Raw genomic sequence first — 24,176 nt, 5'->3', positions numbered from 1 at the left:
TGGATTTGCCTTTGTGTTGGAAAAAGTATTCAATATCCAGGCAGTTTTCACTCAGGCAAGTTTTACTTTCTGCAGGACTTACTCCCATCTCCTCTACTAGTGAGTCAGCCATGAACTTGTGTATAGCTTGGCCCTTTCCAATTTCCCCTGAGTGTGGATGCTACCTCGTATATGTATGGAATATTCCTGACTACCATGACTAAATGGGTGCTTTCGAGACCATTTTGGCTGCTGTATTGTCCACAATTTCATGCTAGGTTTCTGGCTAATCTTCTGGTCTGTTGCTTAAAATCACCAGTTTCACAATCTATGTTTAGATGTGATGTTGGCCTTCCCTGTTCATTTGCCACAGCTAACTATTGTTTTTGACAATGTACCTGAGCATGTGGTCTCCCCGCTGTCAGCTTCAAATCATGTTGTTCTACTTTAATAGGGAAGCTATTAGATTCATGGCTTGAGCTGTTATGGTAGAATTGCCACAGGCTAGAGCTAGCTATGAGGATGGGAACAGCTCAGCTAAAATGCCACAAATTCCCATTATTATTATTATTTTTTTACGATAGCATTAATAGTTTTTCTTTAATAAATTATTCTTAAAGTTTTGTATTCCTTTGGTCATTTTCCAGAGTCTTGAAATGATTTTTGACAATTTTGTCTTGTTTTATCTTTGCATATTGTGCAAAGGATTTGCAGAGCTTATCGTTTTTACCATTTTGGGAGTCTCACTACATTTTCTAAGTTTATTTCTATGAATTTGCTTTTCATTGGCTTTGTACACTAGCTATTTTTAATAAAACATTCTACTCCTTGTCATAGTCACCTTTAGATCCCCTAGTCACTTTTCTTGACCCATGCCTATCTGCCTAGGCATTTGGCCTATCAAATGCCTATCTGCCTGGGCATTTGTCCCTATCAAAACCTAAACCCCAATGTGATGATATTAAGAGGTGGGATCTTTGAGAGGTGATTAGGTCATGAGGTCAAAGCCCTCATGAATGGGATTGATGTCCTTGTAAAACAGGTCTAAAAAGGTTTGTTTGCCCCTTTCACTCTATGAGGACACAGCTAGAAGGTACCATCTATAAGGAAGTGAACCCTCATCAGACATCAAATCTACCAGTGTCTTGATCTTGAATGTTCCAACCTCCAGAGTTGTGATAAATAAATGCTTTTTTAATAAGCTACTCAGCTTGTGATATTTTTGTTATAGCAGCCTGAATGGACTAAGACAATCATGATTGCTCCACACATCTCAAATTCAAGGAGTAGAGAAGAAGTATACTCTAAGATACTGCAAGTATTTTAAGCAAGACATGTAAAGATATGCACTTTACCAGAATGCAAAATACCATGCATTCAGAAGCCAAAAAAAGTGAAGCTCTTTTTAAATTTTACCATACTTATTTTTTACTGAAGTGTTTAGCATTTTGACGACTGTCCCATATTTTAATAATACTCATATCATAATTTTTTATAATTTTAATGTCAACGTATTTCTTCCAGTGTCTTTACTTTTTAATTCCCTGATTTCTCTACTTCAATAGTATTGTTCATCAACCTGCCTCAGCCACTGACTTTCATCATCATATATTATACTTGAGGATTACTATCACATTACTATCACATTACTCTTCCCTACTCTTATATTCAAGCCTCTCAATCTTTGAATACTCCCTCTTATATTTCTCTTTCCCATTTCCAGACTTTAATATTTTATGCCACCAAGACATTTATCCATTAATTCTTCCATTTTTGCATTGTCCCTTTCCATGTACTCAGTTCTTCCATTGAAAACCACATATCCTATGGTTTCATGATTACTGTCATTCCCTACAAACACCTGCAACTCCCTTGCCATTTTCCCTTTAGTTGCCTCTCTGGAAAAATCTCTAACCTGGTTAAATCTAAGTCAACAAATAATTTGTTCACAACTGCAATAAAGCACACAATGATAGGGCATGTTCTCACTTTAGTTCCATAAATCCTGAAATGTCATTATGCTCCCCACTCTCTTGCCTTGCTGACTCATATTTCGCTGATAAAAGAAATCAGAAGAGAACATCCACAAACATCACTTTCTCAAAGACTTAGCGTGGGTATTTAATCATGTACTCTGTTTTCCTTGCCATTACCACGAATGAGATGGTGCTCCAGTCTAACACTAGAATTCCAAATGTGCACATTCACACTCAGCTCCTTAAGGATGTGGCTCTAACAATTCTTGTCCACATCAATTCTTGGCCATCAGCAAATAAATATTCTCCCATATTAAAAACAAAACAAAACAAATAAGCAAAGATAATCGTCCTTCTCTCAAGCTAACATGTCAATGTTTTGCTTTCACTTATAACGCTCCTTAAAAGGGTCATCTGCATTTACTAATCCCAGTACCACTCCAAATATCTTTTCAGTCTAGTCTTATTTTCATTTTGATTCTGATTTCTATCCCCAAAATTAATTATGCTAAAGGACATTTCAACTAACTGAGTTTTAGAGTTTGAATTGGCTTTTATCAGCAATTAATGAACAAGGCATCATCCAGTCTTCAAAACAGGAGCTCCAGGCATGGCAGAAAAGTCATCTTTTGTAAGGCAGCTTTACAAAAAACAAGGAAGAAGCATAGCGCAAAAAAAGTGGATTGTTTAACATGAGATCACTCTGCTTGTACGGGATAAAACAGAGGGAATGTCATTATATTGGCTCAGGTTGACTGGGCACCTTGGGATTGGTTGCGAGAATCCGCTATTTGTTTTGAAAACTGGACCATTTAGGGATTTGGCTATCATGTTTTCCTTGAATTCTCAGAAGGCCAGATCTTACAAATAAACAAATTAAGTTTAGATGGTCATGTGGATTTTCAGTATGAGTGACTCATTTTGGGCCTGCCATGTTTTCTTTAACAGTTTCCACCTTTTGTCAGACTCTCAGTGATACCAACGGGTTTGATCAAAATTTAAGGCATTAGTGCCACTCTCAGTCATCATGATGCTGCAGTTTTTTATTTAGTCTCAGAGTGAAATTTTTAAATCACAATTTCAGGATCCATGGTTGATCTTTTCTGTTGCTCTCAATCTTGTTCTAATTATAGAATTAGAGAGATCAACTGTTGTGTGGGGGATAGCTGCAAGCAAGCATTAAGATTCATGAGAGGAGGCAGTGCACTTCGGAGACTACTAGAATAACTACTAGCAAAATTGTATCCAATAATTGGTCACAATTCTCGGTTATAGAGGTTCAATTTTTTACTCAAAGTCACCATGAGCCAAATCAACTAAAATAACAAAAGAAAAACAAAAGTTGATGGCTAGAACAAACGATTTTTTTTCTCTGAGTTCAGAGTGCAGTTAGTTGAAAAGATTTCCAGATCTGAGCTTAAAGCCTATTTTTTTTTGGTTTGCAGTTAAGTTGTCCCTGGTTATAGCACCAGGTGATTTGGTGAACTCTCTGAGTGTCTCGCACATTGGGCACAAAGGTTTTCTCAAGATTTACATCAAGTTGTCCAGCTCCAGTTTGTAGGGGCTCCAGTAATAAAGGTAGTTTTCGTTTTTGGTGATTCCAAGTCAAAAAAGTGCAGAAAACTTCAGATGTGAGTGTAAAGGGTTGCACACAGATATTGGAGGAAATGAGAAGAATTCAGGATTCAGTCAGTTTATAGGTGGGTAACAAAACCTCAAAAACAATGAACAGAGCTAGAATCTAATAATGAGGTGGGGGGGGCAAGATGGCTGACTTGAAGCAGCAGCGTTTGGAGTCTCCCATTGAAAAAAAGCCTTAAGAAGTTTGTGAATCCTTCAGCGACAACCAGGGTATCCAGGTTCTTTCATCAAAATTGACTAGAAGGCTGGCATGACCCATGGAGAGAAGGAAGAGCAGTGTGGTCTGGCAGCCCACCTGAGAGCCACACAGGGAAGGGAAATCCCCTCCCCCCAGCCAAGGGAGGCAGTGAGTGAGCACGCAACCCAGCTGGGGAAGCTGTGCTTTTCCCATGGAACTGTGCAACCCATGGATCCCACTTGTGAACCCATGCCACTGGGGCCTAGTGTCTCAACCATGGCACACACAGATTCTTATAGCCTCTCAGCTGGAATATGCTTAAGCCTATCTAACTCCCCAGGTTCCAGGTTTTTGTGGGGGCCTTTTGTTGTTGTTATTGATGCTGTTGTTGCCGCTTTCGGCTTGTTTTTCTTTCAATAGTGAGGTCCCTCTTCTGTAGGGCTGCTGCAGTTTGCTGGGGGTTCACTTCAGACCCTATTTATCTGATTTCCTCCTGTGCATGGAGATGTCACTCAAGAAGGCTGGAGAGCAGCCAAGATGGGTGCCTGCTCCTTCTTCTGGGACCTCTGACCTTGAGGGTCACCAACCTGATGCCAGTACGAATACTCCTCTATAGGGGGGCTGACAACCCCTCTTGGAAGGTCTCACCCAGTTGGGTGGCATGGGGAGTAGGACTTGTTTAATGAAGCACTTTGTTCCTTGGTGGAGAACGTGTGTTTTACTGGGGGGAAACCCATTCATCTGGGCTGTTCGGATAACTCAGAACTACCAGGAGGAGAGGCTAATTCTGCTGGTCCACAGAGACTGGGGCTGCCCCTTCCCCTAGGGGGAACCACAAAGTATCTGAGATAGGTACCAATCAATTTAGAAAGTTTATTTCGCCAAGGTTAAGAACATGCCCTTAACACAGCCTTAGGAGGTCCTGATGACTTGTGCCCATGGTGGTTGGGGTACAGCTTGCTTTTATAGATTTTAGGGAGACATAATACATCAAATCATACATGTAAGATTTACATTGGTTCAATCTGGAAGGGCAGTAAAAATTCAAGCAGGGTCTTCCAGGTCATAGGTAGAGTTAAAAATTTTCTGATTGTTAAATGGTTGAAGGAGTTATTATCAACAGAAAGAAATGTCTGGTTTCCAAATAAGGGTTGTGGAAACCAAGGTTTTATCATGCAGATGAAGCCTCCAGGTAGCAGGCTTCAGAGAGAATAGATTGTAAATGTTTCTTATCAGACTTAAGGTCTGTGTTGTTGTCTTTTCCTGAATTCTAAAAAGCAGGAGGTGTACTGAGGCAAGTCTGACCACCCCCCCTTGCCATCATAGCCTGAACTTGTTTTTCAGTTTAACTTTGGAATGCTATAACCAAGAGGAGGGGTCCATTCAGATGATTGGTGGCCTTAGAATTTTATTTTGTGTTTACAGCTTACACATATATTCAGAAATTAATGTTTCACCATTTGCCTTATTTGAAAATGATCTAGATAGTCCATAATTATCTATTCTTCAACTTAACTTAGCAAAACTTTAAAAGCGTAAATTACTAGTGATATTTAAGGAGCTATTTTTTTAGTAGATAAAGTATAACACAAAACAAAGCTATTCATCATTGAATTATTTTTCTTGTTTATGAATTGCATTATATAGAGATAACATGAACTTATTATATTACAAAACCTAGGTAGAAAATGCTGACAGCTCCAAAGCCTTGTCAATTTTTGTAGCACAACAAGCTGCAGACAAAACCTCTCAGACACCGAGTTAAAGAAAGAAGCAGTTTATTCAGCTGGGAGCGTCCGCAAGACTCCTGTTTCAAGAGCTGAGCTCCCCGAGTGAGCAATTCCTGTGCCTTTTAAGGGCTCACAACTCTAAGGGGGTGTGCATGAGAGGGTCGTTATTGATTGAGCAAGCGGGGCGGGGGGTACGTGACTGGGGGCTGCATGCACCAGTAATTAGATTGGAACAAAACAGGATAGGGATTTTCACAGTGCTTTTCCATACAATGTCTGGAATCTACAGACAACATGACTGTTAGGTCAGTGGTCGATCTTTAACTACCAGGTCTAGGGCGTGGCACCGGGCTGTCTGCCTATGGATTTCATTTCTGCCTTTTAGTTTTTACTTCCTCTTTCCTTGGAGGCAGAAATTGGGCATAAGACGATATGAGGGGTGGTCTTCTCCCTTATTTTAAATAAACCAGCACCCTTCAGCTAACTTTTCATTCACTGAAGTTATCCACAAACAAGTGTACATGAAAAGCATTTGAATTCATTCCCATATTTCTAGCAGTTTTAGGAATATTTCATTTATATAAACACTTATTTTCTTCAAGTCAATTAAATAGAGATCCTTAACATATATTAATGTTGGCAATACCATTTGAAGATAGAAAAATACCCTGTGTATATGACATACAAACATACATGAATACTACAAGGTATAAATCAACATACGCAGAAGCAGATCTTGCAGTTTTTAGTCTAAAATTTTAGCCATATGCCTGATACAGTAACACACAAAACTCACCAGTTCATAAAAACACATGCAAATCTGGACAGAATTATATTTCTAGCTAATGGAACAAGATTATTCACCCAGATGGCTAAAACAGACTTTTAAGATTTTTTATTTGTCACTTTTCCAATTGTCCTCACCCTCTTCCTTTTTAGACAACAAACCTTCCAAATTTCCATTTCACTTCTCTGTCAAACCATTTCTCTGACGAGGCTATTTCTGCCCATTGTTGGACATTATGGGCTGTAAAGACTTTCCTTAGTCTGAGGAAATGTGACATGGCAGCTTTAGTTAATGTCCCTCAAATAGAAATTCTCTAGTTCAAAACCTATCAATCCTTATATTTTTATGTTCTCTCAATCAAATTGTAGCCCAAGTGAGGGCTTTACCAATAGATTTTGGCACCACAGCACATGAGGCTCCCATATCAAGGAGTCTGGAAACTTCTTTTGCCCTGACCATTTTACCTACCCTTATGCAAAAGACTTTGAGTCTCTATCAGTGAGTTGAGGCAAAGGACCCTTGTCCTTTTTTCAGTCTTGATCTCGATTAACCTACCTGACCATTGCCTCAAGTGGTTACAAGTCAGGTTTCTCATTGTAATCTCTGCCTTCTAGCTTAAAAAATTATCCCAATGGATAAATAGGGCAGACTTGCTTAACACCCTTTAATGTTAGGGAAGTAGCTAAGGTGTCCCTTTGGTCTATCCATCCCTTGGTAATGTTACATTAAAACTTTTGTTTTAACCCAATTAAGGTCCATTTTATTCATTCCATTTGTTAATAACCATCTACAGATGGCTACTCTAATTTTGCATTTCTAAAGGGATGGCATTTAAGTATGATAAGGTAGAGAATTAACATTTAAAAGGCACAGAACGTAGACTTCAGACCTAAATACTATCATTTGCTGAAATAAATAAGGGTGGGGATAAAAGTCGATTAAGACAACATGATCATGAAAAGCATCTTAAACATAAATGCAAGGCTCGCTATGTAGATTTAAGCCAATGCCTTTTCTCCAATGTAAGAGTTTCTATGATTTTAGTCCTGGCGCAGGGAGGGAGGATCCCCTATACATGGAGATTTTATGCAACTTTTTCTGATAAAGAGGTCTCAAAATAACTGACTAGAGTTATAGTCATTGTGCCATAAAGGCATATTTTGGCAATATCACTGTCTTCCCAACACAGTTTGTGTTTTTTAACTAGATTACTGAATTCAGAGTTAAACCTATTAACACAGAGGGCAGAAAAAGAATTTTCTATGTCTGGGCTCAACATGCATAGACCAGAATGTTTTAAAAATAGTGCTTTTAATCTTACCTTATAGTCAGAGGCTGGTTCATTCTTTTTCTGTTTATAAAATTGATTTGCAGTCCTTTCACGATTTTTTTTTTTTGAGAAAATACTTTGGGGATGGTTTCTTGCGATTTTCTAGTAGAATAGCGATGCCTTTAGCCACTGCTCTGAGCTCAAGATCTTGACCAAGATATAAAGGTGGTTAAAGAAGCACATCTGATTGATTTGAGGGCCTAACTTCACAAGGCATTTATCAACCTTTGTTTTGTTCTTTGAGGAGGGAAGGCAACTAAGTGAAAATGTTAGTAAGCAGAGGAGGAAAGAGAGGGACAATAGGTGTTTCATCAGTCTTACAGTCTTTTGTAAAGAATATTTTAGTGAAGCTATTTTAGAATCCTGAGGTCTTATAGAAACTACTTCATATCAATGAAAATAGATGTACCACTCTCTGTGCCTAATTTGGGAGTGCTTATTTTCATGTGCACCTCTTAGATGGATGATTTTGTGCAATTGTAACATTCCTCCTAAAAGCCATTGCAATTCTAAATAATGTTTAGTAAGGTTTTGTCATTTTCTTTGTAGATATTTACAGCTTCCAGGAACATACATTTTGAGCATAAGAGAAGCAGGTATACCAGAAGATAGAGTACTGGATACTTTAGAATGTAAAGATCCCATTCTTCTATTGTGTCTTGGGTTTCTTGGAGCTGAGAAAAAAAAGCCCAAGATGGTAGTGCTACACTGTTGTATTGTGTGATATTTTATAGTATTCTTCACTGAATGGAAATTTTTCTTGAAGCTGGCAAGTGGCAAGTGCACTAGTGTCAAGCTAACCCATTCTGTCACCAACTTATCCTAACACACGAATCTTAGTTTTAGGTGGCAGACACTTTAACAGCTTTTAAGTGTTTGATCTGTGCCCAACAGTCAAGTTGTGGCTCGGCTCTGAGATTCCTTTGACGAATCTAGTCAATGATTTTCCTTACCTTTGCATATAAGACAAGAAATAAGGAGGAGAGAAACAAAATCCCTGTGAATGTGACAATAGCTATCCTTTACCTCTAAAGCTTCAGCCCTTGTCTGTCTAATGGAGCACCACAAAACACCCAAAGGTCATATGCTTTGCTACAGCATAAAAGGACCTTGAACTGGAAAGCCAAAAGTATCAGGGAGCTCAACGAAGACAGTAGAGCTGAAATTCAAGAGGAACTTACTGACAAATTCTGGGTTTACTGAGGAAGGCAGAGAAGTCTAAAGGAGCCAGCAGTCTCCTCATCTGCATACCTAATGGGTTATAGGGATAGCCACAAGCCTCCTTCAGATACCATCTTCAAAGACTGTCAAAGAGCAGAATCCCAACAAGCTGAGTTTCAAAGATCTAACTGATTTTCAATACAATTCATGAACCAGGCAGCACCCAGTAGACATAAGCTGTGTCAGGCAGATTTATCAGAAATGAGGAAACAGCAATAGTGCAAAAATAGACTTGTTAGCATCAGGCTACATTCTTTATATGGGTTAAAGCGGAGAGGACATTCTTATTGTATCCAGAATTGGTGGGTTCTTGGTCTCACTGACTTCAAGAATGAAGCCGTGGACACTCGTGGTGAGTGTTACAGTTCTAAAGGCGGCATGTCCAGAGTTTGTTCCTTCTGATGTTCGGATGTGTTCAGAGTTCCTCCCTTCTGGTGGGTTCGTGGTCTCGCTAGCTCAGGAGTGAAGCTGCAGACCTTCGCAGTGAGTGTTACAGCTCTCAAGGCAGTGTGTCTGGAGTTGTTCTTTTCTCCCGGTGGGCTCGTGGTCTCACTGGCTTCAGGAGTGAAGCTGCAGACCTTCGCGGTGAGTGATGCAGCTCATAAGAGCAGTGTGGACCCAAAGAGTGAGCAGTAGCAAGATTTATTGCAAAGAGCGAAAGAACAAAGCTTCCACGGTGTGGAAAGTGACCCGAGTGGGTTGCTGCTGCTGGCTCGGGCAGCCTGCTTTTATTCTCTTATCTGGCCCCACCCACGTCCTGCTGATTGGTAGAGCCGAGTGGTCTGTTCTGACAGGGTGCTGATTGGTGCGTTTACCATCCCTGAGCGAGACATAAAAGTTCTCCACGTCCCCATCAGATCAGTTAGATACAGAGTATCGACACAAAGGTTCTCCAAGGCCCCACCAGAGCAGCTAGATACAGAGTGTTGATTGGTGCACTCACAACCCTGAGCTAGACACAGGGTGCTGATTGGTGTGTTTGCAAACCTTGAGCTAGATACAGAGTGCTGATTGGTGTATTTACAATCCTTGAGCTAGACATAAAGGTTCTCCAAGGCCCCACCAGAGCAGCTAGATACAGAGTGTCGACTGGTGCATTCACAGACCCTGAGCTAGACACAGGGTGCTGATTGGTGTATTTACAATCCCTGAGCTAGACATAAAGGTTCTCCAAGGCCTCACCAGAGCAGCTAGACACAGAGTGTCAATTGATGCACTCACGAACCTCGAGCTAGACACAGGGTGATGATTGGTGTATTTACAATCCCTGAGCTAGACATAAAGGTTCTCCAAGGCCCCACCAGAGCAGCTAGATACAGAGTGTTGATTGGTGCATTCACAGATCCTGAGCTAGACACAGGGTGCTGATTGGTGTATTTACAATCCCTGAGCTAGACATAAAGGTTCTCCACATCTCCACCAGACTCAGGAGCCCAGCTGGCTTTACCCAGTGTATCCTGCACCAGGGCTGCAGGTGGAGCTGTCTGCCAGTCCCACGCCATGCGCTCACACTCCTCAGCCCTTGAGTGGTCAATGGGACTGGGTGCCATGGAGCAGGGGGTGGCGCTCGTCGGGGAGGCTCAGGCGGCACAGGAGCCCATGGAGGGGGTGGGAGGCTCAGGCATGGCGGGCTGCAGGTCCCGAGCCCTGCCCCGTGGGAAGGAAGGCAGCTAAGGTCCATTGAGAAATCAAGCACAGTGCCGGTGGGTCGACACTGCTGGGGGACCCAGTACACCCTCTGCAACTGCTGGCCTGGGTGCTGAGCCCCTCATTGCCCAGGGCCGGCAGGGCCGGCTGCCTGCTCCGAGTGGGGGGCCCGCCAAGCCCATGCCCACCCGGAACTCCAGCTGGCCTGCAAGCACCTTGCGCAGCCCTGGTTCCCGCTCACACCTCTCCTTCCACACCTCCCTGCAAGCTGAGGGAGCTGGCTCCCGCCTTGGCCAGCCCAGAAAGGGGCTCCCACAGTGCAGTGGTGGGCTGAAGGGCTCCTCAAGTGCTGCCAAAGTGGGAGCCCAGGCAGAGGAGGCGCCAAGAGCAAGCGAGGGCTGTGAGGACTCTCAGCACACTGTCACCTCCCATTATCATGCTAACTTAGATTAACAGGGCCTGTTTTGATTGGTTACTGAGAATGTTCTGTTTTTTTGAAAACTGGCCTGCTTGGCTATTATCTCTCCCCTGATTCTTGAAAGGTCAGATCTTTCAAGTAAACAACTTAGGTTTTAGTTTATTGACATGAAACTTTAGCATAAGTCACCCCATTTGAGGCCTTACATCTTTTTTTTTTTTAATTGTAACTGTTATAATTATATTTCAATATTTAGTTGTTAAAATCAAAGTTGAAAACTGTTTAGAAGCATGGGATTTTCAAGTGGGGAGCACTCCGCTCTTTCTTTGGGTAAGCTCTGTATCTTCATATTTTTGTTGTGGGGGAAAAGCACTATTAATTAAATATGTGGTTGGAGTGTTAATTGGGGACATTAAAATATTACATTTAATCTCTCTCTTTTCAGGAGTTGTTCCCTTTCCAAAGGCCCTTTATTATAACCTGCTTATAGTGGAGAGATGTACCACTGATCTCCTTGAAAAGAGGAGAAGATTTGGAAGTTCTAACTGCTTCTTTTTTGATGTTGTTTTTAAAAAGCTTTATTGAAATGTAATTTATATTTTATGATGTTAAACTATTTGAAATGTAAAATTCCATGGTTTTTAGTATATTTACAGATTTGTGCAAACAATAATAACAATAATCTAATTTTAGAATATTCATCACCTTATAAAAAGACTTTGCATCCATTAGCAATTACTCCCAATCCCTCTGCCCCTACTTTCCTGTACCACAGACCAAGCAATCACTAATTTACTTTCTGACTATACAGATTTTTCTGTTTTGCACATTTCATTTAAATGGTATCATACAATATGTAATGATTTATGACTTTATTTTTTCTTTTACCATGGTGATTTTCAGGTTTATACATGTTATGGCATGGATTAGTACTGCATTTCTCCTTACTGTAAAATACTATCCTATTGTATCACAATTTGATGATCTATTCATTAGTTGATGGCCATTTCACTTTTTCCACTTTTAAGCTATTATGAATAACGTTGCTAGAAACATTTGTGTACAAGTTTTTGTGTGGCCATGCATTTTAACTTGTATTGGGTTGGTGTGAAGAATGAGAACTACGAATTGTTGGATTATAAGATAACTCCATTTCACGTTTGACAAACTGTCTTCAGAAATGGTTGCTCCATTTTATATTTCCATCAGCATGCATAAGAGTTCCAATTTCTTCACATCCTCACCAACACTTGTTAATGTGTGTCTTTTGAATTACAGTGATTCTAATGGATATGAATTTGTTTCTCATTGTGGTTTTGATTTAGATTTCCCTAATATGCAATGAAGTTGAGAATATTTGCATTTGTGTACTAGTCATTTGCATGTCTTATTTGTAGAAATATCTATTCACATTATTTGCACGTTTTAATTAGGTTGCTTTTTTGTTGTTTAATTGTAAGTGTTCTTTATATATTCTATATACTGGATCTTTATGGGATATATATTTTGCAAATATTTTTGCCACTTCTGAAGCTTGTCTTTTTGTTTTCTTGACGGTGTTATTTGAAGCATAAAGTTTTTAATTTTGAAAACTTAATCTTTCTCCATTTGATTTTCTTTGATTCTTCTTCAAATATTAATTGACTATAAATATTAGAATCTATTTCTGGGCCAGGCGCAGTGGCTCATGCCTGTAATCCCAGCACTTTGGGAGGCCAAGGTGGGTGGATCATGAGGTCAGGAGATCGAGATCATCCTGGCTAACATGGTGAAACCCCGTCTCTACTAAAAATACAAAAAACAAATTAGCCAGGCATGGTGGCAGGCTCCTGTAGTCCCAGCTACTCGGGAGGCTGAGGCAGGAGAATGGCGTGAACCCGGGAGGTGGAGCTGGCACTGAGCCGAGATTGCACCACTGCACTCCAGCCTGGGTGACAGAGCAAGACAGGTCTCAAAAAAAAAAAAAAGAAGAATCTCTTTCTGGGCACTCAGTTTCACTAATCTAAATCTAATAAAAGGCCAGTAACAAATTGTCTTGGTTACTGTAGTTTATAATTAGTTTTGAAACTGAGATATGTGGGTCCTTCAACTTTGTTCTTATTTAAAATTGTTATGGACATTCTGAATAATTTTCATTTTTTTGTGCTTTATTTCTGGATCATGATCCATGGGCACTTAAAAAGAATGCATATTTGCTGTTTTATAGTGAAATGTGCTATAGATATCTATTGCCTTATAATTTTGTTATAGTCTTCAATATCTCCATTGATTTTTTGCCCAGGTATTCTATTATTGAAAGCTGTTTACTTAAGTCTTTAAATACGATTGTTAAATTTTCTATTTCTCCCTTCAATTGTTATTTTTTGGTTTGTGTAATTCTCTGGCTGTGTTTTTGGATGCATACATGTTTATAATTTTTATATCTTCCTGATAGACATCCTAGCTCTCTTATTAGTGCTGTTTGTATGGTATATCTTTTAAGTTCCTTTACTTTTAGGTGAATTGTATCTTCAAATATGTACTATGTCTCCTATACACACATCTAAACATTCTGGTTTAGAGCTAAACTTTTCTTTTAATAATTATTATAATTATTTTATTGATAGTACAATTATACCTTTTTATAATGTTTAAAATTTTTAAATTTCTATGGAAAAAATATAAATTCCAATTCATATTTTTCAGTTTTTATACTGAACGTGTATAATTTGTATAAGAAAATAATGTCTAAAAGCTAATATGTTTGTAATTTAAATAATTTCTTACTTCACCAAATTGAATTTTAAATGAAACCATAACAATCATTAAATGTTAAGCAATATATATTTATATCTAAAAGATAAATTATATTTTACAGTATAATCATATGGGGTCTGATACAACTGTTGTCGCTCAAAAAATTTTCCAGTTGATTGGATTGACAAATGCTGTAAGTGTTTGCTTCTTAGTACTTTCACACTTCTTGTGTTACTAAAACAATTTCTACAACTCATTATGACACTACATGAATCCACATGTGTGATGTAGGGGAAATTTTATTTTAAATTTTACTTATCTGAAGTGGGAATAATAATAATTGTATGCACCTAATTTGGTTACTGTAAGACTTAAATTATATAAAGCATGGGGTATGGCACTTCCTTAAATGCAAGCGTTATAAAATCTCAAGTATTACTTTTATTATTAGTAACATTTTAAACTTACTAATCTACTTTAAAAGATGAAATGCAGACTTTTAGTTTAGTTGTTTAATATTTGTCATAAATTTGTTTCCAAACATATATATCTAATTTTTAAAAACTGTGAATTTTGAACATATTTTTGTATGTTTTCTGTTTTAGATTTTTGTTTCATTTAATATTACAATTATTCTGTCTTCATTGGAGCTTTGGATAGATGAAAATAAAATTGCAACCACTGGAGCTGCTAATGAGTTATTACACACATTTTTAAGATGGAAAAGATCTTATCTTGTTTTACGTCCTCATGATGTGGCATTTTTACTTGTGTAAGGATATCTTGACATTATATAAAGTTTATCTGAAGAAAATTTATGCAATTTGACCGAATATCTGACTGTTGATAAATGAATATTAAAAAAATCTATTTTTTTCTTACATACACCATGTAAATGTTTTTCACAACGTGGTATTTATATTGGAATTACTGGTATCAATGTATTATTGGTTTGAAGTTAAAACTCACTCCTCAATCTTGTTCCCATATTACTTCTTTCTTTAGAGTATATACCACATTATTAAATATCTCACACAATGCATAAAATTTTCACAATATCTATTTGGACAAACATCTGAATTCTATAAATACAGTAATTCAGTCTTCTTGTTATGATTTGTTGTTGTAAATTAAAAAGTAAGCAAAGAAATTGAAACACTATGTTTTAATATCTCTAATATATCTGCATTGTGCTTAAGGTTTTAGTACATTAGCCTTCCTTTCTATTTAATAGACTCTGTTTTTCTTCTATCAATATTCAGAAGATATATATATATAATTATATGTGTGAATATATATGTATATATATGTAGATATATATGTGTATATATAGAGAGAGAGAGGGGGGGAGTTTTTTAAGATTATACATGGAGTTTTAAACATTTTACTTTTTATCTTCTGTCCCATAAATATGACATGCCTTTTTCATGTCTCTGGAAGGCTAACTTTGTCTGAATAACGAGAGACTTTAGTCCATAGAGTGATTCTGCTCATTAACCAGTTGCATTGCCTTAGCTTTTTACTTTTAAGGAATTTTATTTATTTTTATTATTTTTTGTTTTTTTCTTCAGTTTTTCTGTTTTAGTTTTTTTAAAATCTAAATAAAATGAATCTTTGTTATGTTACAGAAATCCATATAAAATACACTTTTCATTATTTGTTTTTAAAATTTATTTTATTGTTTTTAAAAGAAGCAGAAGGATTTAGTCACATCTTATGCTACGTTACATTAATGTTAGATGGAAATATTAACGATTATCATAAATGTAAAATTTGTCTTACAAAAATTCATATTAATTTTTACAAAATTATGTGATTATGATCCCTTTTTAAACTTAAGTTACAGAGAAAAGTCAAATTATGTTGGTGCAACCTTTCAAGGGAAGATGTGTGATGCAAACTACGCAGGAGGTGTTGTCCTGGTATGGTATGGTTATGTATAGAAAGTATGCTACATAAATTAGTATACAGTTACACATTTTCATATTTAATTTTTATGTATATTAAAATTTGCATTGTTCTAAGCATCTTTGTCACTGTTGCTGATAGAAATGTTTAAACTATAAGAAGTGCTTGTTCGCCGGGCGTGGTGGCTCATGCTTGTAATCCCAGCACTTTGGGAGGCCGAGGCAGGTGGATCACGAGGTCAGGAGATCGAGACCACAGTGAAACCCCGTCTCTACTAAAAATACAAAAAAAAAATTAGCCGGGCATTGTGGCAGGCGCCTGTAGTCCCAGCTACTCAGAGAGGCTGAGGCAGGAGAATGGCGTGAACCCGGGAGGCGGAGCTTGCAGTGAGCCGAGATTGCACCACTGCACTCCAGCCTGGGCAACAGAGCAAGACTCCGTCTCAAAAAAAAAAAAAAAAAAACAAAAGAAGTGCTTGTTCAATTCACTATGTATAAAAATTTTTCAATTTCCTATCACGAGTTCAAGATATCCTTTCTAGAAAGTTAAGGTAGTGAACTAGTTTAGTCTTACTGTAAAGTGCTCTTCAACTTTTCATAATCTTAATATTTAGTAATTAATTTTGGCTAAAACTTAGATTTTATATGTTTTCCTAATTATGTAGCGAACATAATTATGAACCAGATTAAAATAAAACATTTGAAAGTATCAGTGGCCTTAAAATGCTTCATAGGGCATAAGTAAATAATAATGGAACCAAATGTCCAAATTGACATTAATTATCTTAGTAGAGAATGTTAGTGTATTCAAAACTGATTTTTTTTGCTGTTATTTCATAATACTACCACTATTCTGACAAATAGAACTTGCCTTTTTGTCGTGTGAGCGTTTGTACAATATCTGCTGGAGTTTCACAGAGGCAATGAACAAATGAAGTGAAGCTAAGTGAAGCAATAAGGAGATGAATCAATTAAATGGAGACAAAAATAATTTCAACTTTTATTTTAGATTTAGGGCATACCTGTACAAGTTTGTTACCTGGGTATAGTGTGAGATGCTAAGGTTTCAGATATGATTGATTCTATCACCCAGGTACTGAGCATAGTATCCACTAGTTAGTTTTTCAACCCTTCCTCCACCCCTGGTAGTTCCTGGTTTCTAGTGTTGACATCTTCATGTCTAACTGGACCCAATGTTTGGCTCCCACTTATAAGTGAGAACACGCAGTATTTGGTTTTCTGTTCCTGAGTTAATTCACTTAGAATAATAGGCTCTAGCTGCATCCATGTTGCTGCAAAGGATATGATTCTTTTCATTGCTGCATAGTACTCCATGGTTTATGTGTACCACATTTTCTTTATCCAATCCACCATTTATGGACACAGGCTGATTCCATGTCTTTGTTATTGTAAATAATGCTGTGATAAACATGTAAGTGCCAGTGTCTTTTTGGTAGAATGATTTATTTTCTTTCTTTCTGTCTTTTTTTTTTTTTTTTTTTTTTTTTGAGACAGAGTTTCTCTGTCACCCAGGCTGGAGTGCAATAGCACAATCTTGGTTCACTGCAACCTCCACCTCCCTGGGTTCAAGCAATTCTACAGCCTCAGTCTCCCAAGTAGCTGGGATTACAGGCACTCACCACCAAGCCCAGCTAATTTTTGTATTTTTAGTAGAGACAGAGTTTTGCCACATTGGCCAGGCTGGTCTCGAACTCCTGACCTCAGGTGATCCACCCGCCTTGGCCTTCCAAAGTGCTGGGATTGACTTATTCTCTTTTGAGTATACACTCAGTAATAGGATTGCTGGATTGAATGGTAGTTCTGTTTTAAGTTATTTGAGAACTCTCCAAACTGCTTTCCACAGTTTCTGAACTAATTCCAGTCCCCCTAACAGTGTATAAGCAGTCCGTTTTCCTCATAGCCTCATCAGCATCTGTTGTTTTTTGTTTTGTAATAAGAGCCATTCTGACTGGTGTGAGATGGTGTTTCATTGTGGTTTTGATTTGCATTTCTCTAATGATTAGCTGATTAGCCATACACAGAAGAATAAAACTAGATGCCCTCCTTTCACCATATACAAAAATTAACTCAAGATGGATTAAATATTTAAATGTAACTTCTCAAACTATAAGCGTTCTAGAAAAAGACCTAGGAAACACCAATCTGGACTTTGGCATTGCCAAATAATATATGACTAAGTCCTCAAAAACAATTGCAACAAAAGCAAAAATTTACAAGTGAGATTTAATTAAACAAATGAGCTTCTGTACAAGAAATATCAACAGAGTAAACAGACAACCTACAGAAAGGGAGAAAATATGCACAAACTGTACGTCTGACAAAGGCCTAATATCCAGAATCTATAAGGTAGTGAAACAATTGAACAAGCAAAAAACAAATAACCCCATTAAAAAATGGGCAAAAGACATGAACAAACACTTCTCAAAAGAAGACATACAAATGGCCAACAACGTATGAAGAAAATGCTCAACAAAAATTAATCTTCAATATTTATAAACAAGTTTGGAGAATGTGCCTTATACTTATGGTCAAGTGATTTATCTGGTCTCAAATGCTGGAATTTGGCTTCTTTATTTCATCACGTGCCACACTAAGAAATCATGACTCTCCCATGGAGAGTGCAAGGCCTTCACTGATTAACAAAGAGGAGAGCAGAACTGATTTTCTCTACAGGGCGGGCTTCCAGCATGGGCAACATAGTAAGAACTCATTTCTACAATAATTTTAAAACACATAAATATTCGCCAGGCATGGTGGAAGGCCCCTATAGTCCTAACTGAGGTAGGAGGATCACTTGAGCCTAGGAGTTCAAGGCTACAGGGAGCCAGGATTTCACCACTGCACTCCAGCCTGGGCAACAGAGCAAGGCCCTGCCTCAACAATAACAACAAAATTTTTAAATTAAAGGCAGGCTTGCTACCAGGAAGAAGAAAATGCCATAGTTTACTGGACAGTTTATGCCTCAAGGGCAGAGAAAAATGGTCTCTTTAGTGACGACAATTGGAAGAAAGCTTTTCTAGTATTCTTTCTTATTCTCCACAGTTATTTTGCCTGCCCTTTCACTGGAAAAATCAGCTATAGCCAATGTTCACAGAAGTGAGATGTTGAAGAAAATAGTTGAAGTTCTGCCTTTTGATGTTTAAATTCTCACCACCTTTTCCACTTTTTCTACCTAATCCTGAAGGGCTGTAGATTCCTATTTAGAGTCTGTATCCTTCCAATGCTGCTCCTTCCTAAAAGTTTATATGTGAAACCACAACACAAGTAGTTTTTGGTTGAGTACAAACAAGAAAGTATAACCAGCATATGATTTTTCACCTAAAAAAAATTTCTTTTTTCGAGACAGAGTCTCACTCTGTCACCCAGGCTGGAGTGCAGTGGCGAGATCTTGGCTCATTGCAACCTCTGCTTCCTGGATTCAAGTGATTCTCCTGCCTCAGCCTCCTGAGTAGCTGGGACTGCAGGTGCCCAGCACCATGCCTGGCTAATTTTTTGTATTTTTACTAGAGACGAGGTTTCACCATGTTAGCCAGGATAGTCTCGATTTCCTGACCTTCTGATCTGCCTGCCTCAGCCTCCCAAAGTGCTGGGATTACAGGCATGAGCCACTGTTCCTGGCCTTAAAATATTTAATTGACAAACATCATATATATTCAAGGGGTACAATGTGACAATTATACATCTTTAGATATAGTCATGTTAGGGGTCACGGTTTCAGCATATGAATTTGGAGTGAGAGGGACACAATTTGGTCCACAGCAGTAGTCTTAAGGCAGAATGTTCTAGAAAAGATAAAGAGGAATATGTAATTATGATGAACTTTTGAAGGGGAAGATAGCAATCATAATGTTGTATGGAAGCAATTACATTGCTTCAAAATATATACAGCAAATGTGAGAGAATAAAGGAAAAAGAGATCCATAATCATATTTAAGAATGGAGAAAAACAACCTACCTCAGCAATGTAATTTTTCATTTTATCAAAATATTTATTTCTGAAATCTTATACCAAAGAGCAACATAATACTAATGTAGCGTATTTACCAAAACACATAATATGGTGAGAAATAAAGCAGTATCAATAAATATTAAATGATTGAAATCTACAGAGAAAAATGTCTGACCATTGTGGATTTAAATGAGAACCAAATAATAGAAATATCACTTAAAAATCTCTAAAGATTTGCAAATAAAAAAAAGACATAACTCATTTTGAGCTAAGTGACATTAAAAATACAGCATATCTAAACTTATGGGATCCCAAAAAGGCAGAGCTGAGAGGTAGTGCATTTATAGCTTTAATGTATAAATAAAAATAAAGTTAGTTTGAATGTAGATTATCTAACTCCATCTCCAAAAAGCATATAGATGGTGAGTGAAACTAAGAGATGCTAGAAAGTAGGAAATAAGTTTTAAGGATAATATTGGCTATCAATGAAATACAAAATATAATGAAGAAAATCATCAAAGCTCAAACTAATTTTTTTGATATATACAATTTATAACAACCTACCAAAATGGGTATCTTATTTCAAAAAAACCTGAAAAAACAAATTATCCAAATATTAGTTGAATAAAAGGACATGATCACCACAGATCGTACATGTATTATACATATAAGATGGCATATCCTCAACCAATTAATGGCAACAAATATGGATAATATTTTTAAGAATAATAAATTTTCTCAAGTAAATAGAAAAGTAAATCTGAATCACCATTGAACCATTGGCATAGTTGAGTCTATAATTAAAACACTTTCCTCCAAAGCAAACAAAAAATCTAGGCCCACATGATTTCCATAAAAATGGCTCCAAAATATTTAATGCTTGTAATAAGTTACTTTAGATAATACAAAAGGAGGGGCTAATTCTCACCTTGTTTTATGATTTGAGATTTATGTTAACTATGTGTTAACAAAAATAATTCTGCAATATATCAAAAGAGTAAGACATGGTGAACACATAGAAATTATTCTAGGAACACAAGATGAATTTTATATTTGAAAATCAATCATTATAATCTACTTTATTAAAAAATAGATACAGAAGATACGTTTGTTAAATTTAGAACCTACTTATGACAAAAAAAGAAAGATTGAATACTCTCAGCAAACTTAATGTAAAAAGAGACACCTTCAAGAAATGTTTGCCCATTCTAAGATCCTGAAGCTATTCTATCCTCTAACACAAGCCTGATTGATTTGCCTTTCAATGTAGATGTATAATCCACATTAAAGAAATGTATTTGGTGTAAAATAGGGGACAAAATCAGTTAGCTCACATTGGAAAGGTAATTGCTTCATAATAACTTATTTAAGAGGTTAGTTTTCCTCAAAATAAATACAGTTGTGCCTTTGTAATAGAGATCAAGTCGCCATATTGCTGGCCTCTTCCTGTTTACCTAATCAAACAACTAACTCAGCAATGGTGGGTGCCCCTCCTCCAGCCTTGCTGCCACCTTGCAGTTTGATCTCAGACTGCTGTGCTAGCAATGAGAGAGACTCTGTGGGCACAGGACCCCCCGAGCCAGGTGCGGGATATAATCTCCTGGTGTGCCATTTTTTAAGCCAGTTGGAAAAGCACAGTATTAGGGTGAGAGTGACCTGATTTTCCAGGTGCCATCTGTCACCCCTTTCTTTGCCTAGGAAAGGGAATTCCCTGACCTCTTGTGCTTCCTGGGTGAGGCGATGCCTCGCCCTGCTTCGCTCATGCACGGTGTGCTGCACCCACTGTCCTGCACCTGCTGTCTGGCACTCCCCAGTGAGATGAACCCGGTACCTCAAATGAGATGAACCCGGAAATGCAGAAATCACTTGTCTTCTGTGTCGCTCATGCTGAGAGCTATTGACCAGAGCTGTTCCTATTCGGCCATCTTGGCACCTCCCCTCGCTGGCCTCTTTCTGGAATATTTTATGACCATTGGTGTTTTTGTATGTCCTTCCACCAACACCACGTTGTCATGATGACTCTACCTTGATAGTGAAACATCAAAAATGGTAGTGTAAACCCTACCAGTATGTTATTCTTCAAGACCGTTTTAGGTATTCCAAGTCCTCTGCATTTCCATTTTAAAATCAGCTTGCAATTTCAACAAAACTGTTTGATTTTTATTGCTTTTTATGGAAACTTTAGATCAAGGGAGATTAGTATCAACAATATTGAGGCATTTTATACATCAAATGCATAAACATATTGTGGAATATCCATATCCTGTAGTGCACTACACAGAAATTAAAAGAAGTACAGTTACACTCAAAATTAATGAATTTCCAAAACTATACTTTTAGAAAAACTAGCCAGAAATAAAATAATAAATACTTAATGGTGCCATTTTTATGAAGCTAAAGTGGAAGTAAAGATTAGCCATTGTACTGAGATCGAAATAAATATTCTATTTTATGTGGAGGTAGTGCCTGGAAACTTGCTGAAAAGAACTTCCTGAGTGATGAAAATATTTTTTATCTAGTACAAAGTAGTAGTTATACAGGTTCATGTGACACACACATGCACACACACACACAAGTACACACGTATGCACTTCCTCAATACATGTGTATATATGTGTTTTCACATAAGCATACGTAAATTATACATACATGAATGTGTATATATGTGTACATAAATACACATAAATATATATACACACACATTGATATGTATATGAAACTGTATCAAATCCGAAACTATTTAAAAGGTATGAAAGGAACTTGCAGTGAGCCAAGATGGCACCACTGCACTCCAGCCTGGGCGAGAGTGTGAGACTCCATCTCCAAAAAAAAAAAAAAGGTATGAGAGCACCACACAAAACAAGCTTTATAATAATTCCAAGGGGCAATAATTAAAAGAGATAAAAATATTTTAATTTCAACTGTGAAAGACAAAGATTATTTGATCGCATTTTCTCTGTAAGTTTCAAACCCATTTGTAATATCACAGGAATTTTAACCCATAAAGGGTAAGAGAAAGACCAAAAAATAACAACCATAGGATAATTTACATATCAATACTAATACAAAGCAGCAAAATATGCTTTAAATAAAAATCTATATGTATTTTGTTTCTATTACTTAAGATGAAACAAAATCTTAGTAGCATTATATAATGATCCTGAACATATATGTAGATATATTCTAAAAATCTACTGAAATAGAATGCAAACAGTGAAACAGCTTTGAATATAGGCAAAATAGATTATTAAGTGTTCTTTCAATGCTATTCTGGACTTGACTTTCTATTGACTGGGCTGTTTGCAATTATTGGGTGGCAGAGGTTAATGTGCAGATTTTTGTCTGGTAGAAATGCAAATAATTTCTCTCTGGTGGACGAGATAACCCACATATTATTATTTATTATTCTCTAAAACACTAATCAGTTTTGTATCTAAAACCTACAATTCTATCCTAACATGTTTATTAATATACTCCTAGTTTCTCAAATGCTCTTTGATATGGTTTGGCTGTGTCCCCACCCAAATCTCATCTTGAACTGTAGCTCCCATAATTCCCATGTGTCATGGGAGAGACCCGGTGGGAGGTATTGAATCATGGGGGTGAGTCTTTCCCATGCTGTTCTTGTGATAGCGAATAAGTCTTATGAGACCTGATGCTTTTATAAAGGGGAGATCCCCTGCACACGTTCTCTGGCCTGCCACCATGTAAGATGTGCCTTTGCTCTTCCTTCCTCTTCCACCATGGCTGTGATGCTTCCCCAGCCATGTGAAACTGTGAGTCCATTAAACCTCTTTTTCTTTATAAATTACCCAGTCTTGGGTATTCTTTACCAGCAGCATGAGAGCAGACTAATATATTCTTTGAATTAGCATGAACATCTTACCAGTTCCTTGACTAAATAATGAGTTGAACAAAACATAACATGTATTCATTAAAGAAAAAAAAGGCATAGATAGAACGTTGATACATAAAATTAGAGACGAGTGGTTTTTTAAAAAAACTTACATGGCAGGCACATTTATAGAGAATGCTCACATGTTATGCAAAAAAACAAGTCTCAATAAATCCCCACTTGTTTACAAATTTCTCAGTCTGATGATTGGCATATAAGAAGCCTAATAAATGCTTGTTGCTGTTATTATTTGAAAACTATGGCTCTAAACAGGTATATTCACCAAAAGAAAATTGTCTGCTTTGTTGAAATTTTTTGTCCCTAAATATATATTTTTTAAATTCAGTGTTAAATTTAGTTTTGCTTTATTGTCACTTGCCTTTCAAATCAGAGATAATAATAACAAGAACCTGTAGGAAATTGTCTTACTGCTTTCCATATCTTTAAAATTTTTTTATACTAGTCTGGACTGAACTGTGTCCCCCTGAATTCATATGTTGAAGCCTTAACCTCCAATGTGACTATATGCAGAGATAGGACCTGAAAAGAGGTAATCAAGGTTAAATAGGTCATGGCGGGGGCTCTAATTCACTAGGACTGCTGTCCATAGAGGAGGAGGAAGAGACACCAGAGATAAGCCTCTCCATGCACACATAGAGGAAGGGCCAGCAAGGAGGCACCCTATTACAAGCCAAAAAGGTCTCAGCAGATGCCAGCCAACCCTGCCAGCACCCTGATCTTGGACTTCTAGGACTGCGAAA

The 24,176-nt window shown here is 37.5% G+C and overlaps 1 protein-coding gene across 3 annotated transcripts in view; it reads left to right on the top strand.

The window, feature by feature from the left end:
- The window catches only part of LOC100579854 (disintegrin and metalloproteinase domain-containing protein 2), a 91,137-nt gene that overhangs the window by 31,745 nt on the left and 35,216 nt on the right, over positions 1 to 24,176 (top strand). For all 3 annotated transcript variants that reach the window (XM_003269611.3, XM_003269613.4, XM_003269612.3), the window contains 3 exons: positions 13,765 to 13,836; positions 14,249 to 14,415; positions 15,484 to 15,565. In XM_003269611.3, the coding sequence (XP_003269659.1) occupies positions 13,765 to 13,836; positions 14,249 to 14,415; positions 15,484 to 15,565 (321 nt within the window). The remainder of the gene's footprint in view (positions 1 to 13,764; positions 13,837 to 14,248; positions 14,416 to 15,483; positions 15,566 to 24,176) is intronic.

This window comes from Nomascus leucogenys, chromosome 8 (genome assembly GCF_006542625.1).
Source record: "Nomascus leucogenys isolate Asia chromosome 8, Asia_NLE_v1, whole genome shotgun sequence".
Lineage (NCBI taxonomy): Eukaryota > Metazoa > Chordata > Mammalia > Primates > Hylobatidae > Nomascus > Nomascus leucogenys.
Note: the sequence above shows the minus strand (reverse complement) of the source record. Positions and strands in the feature narration are given on the sequence as shown.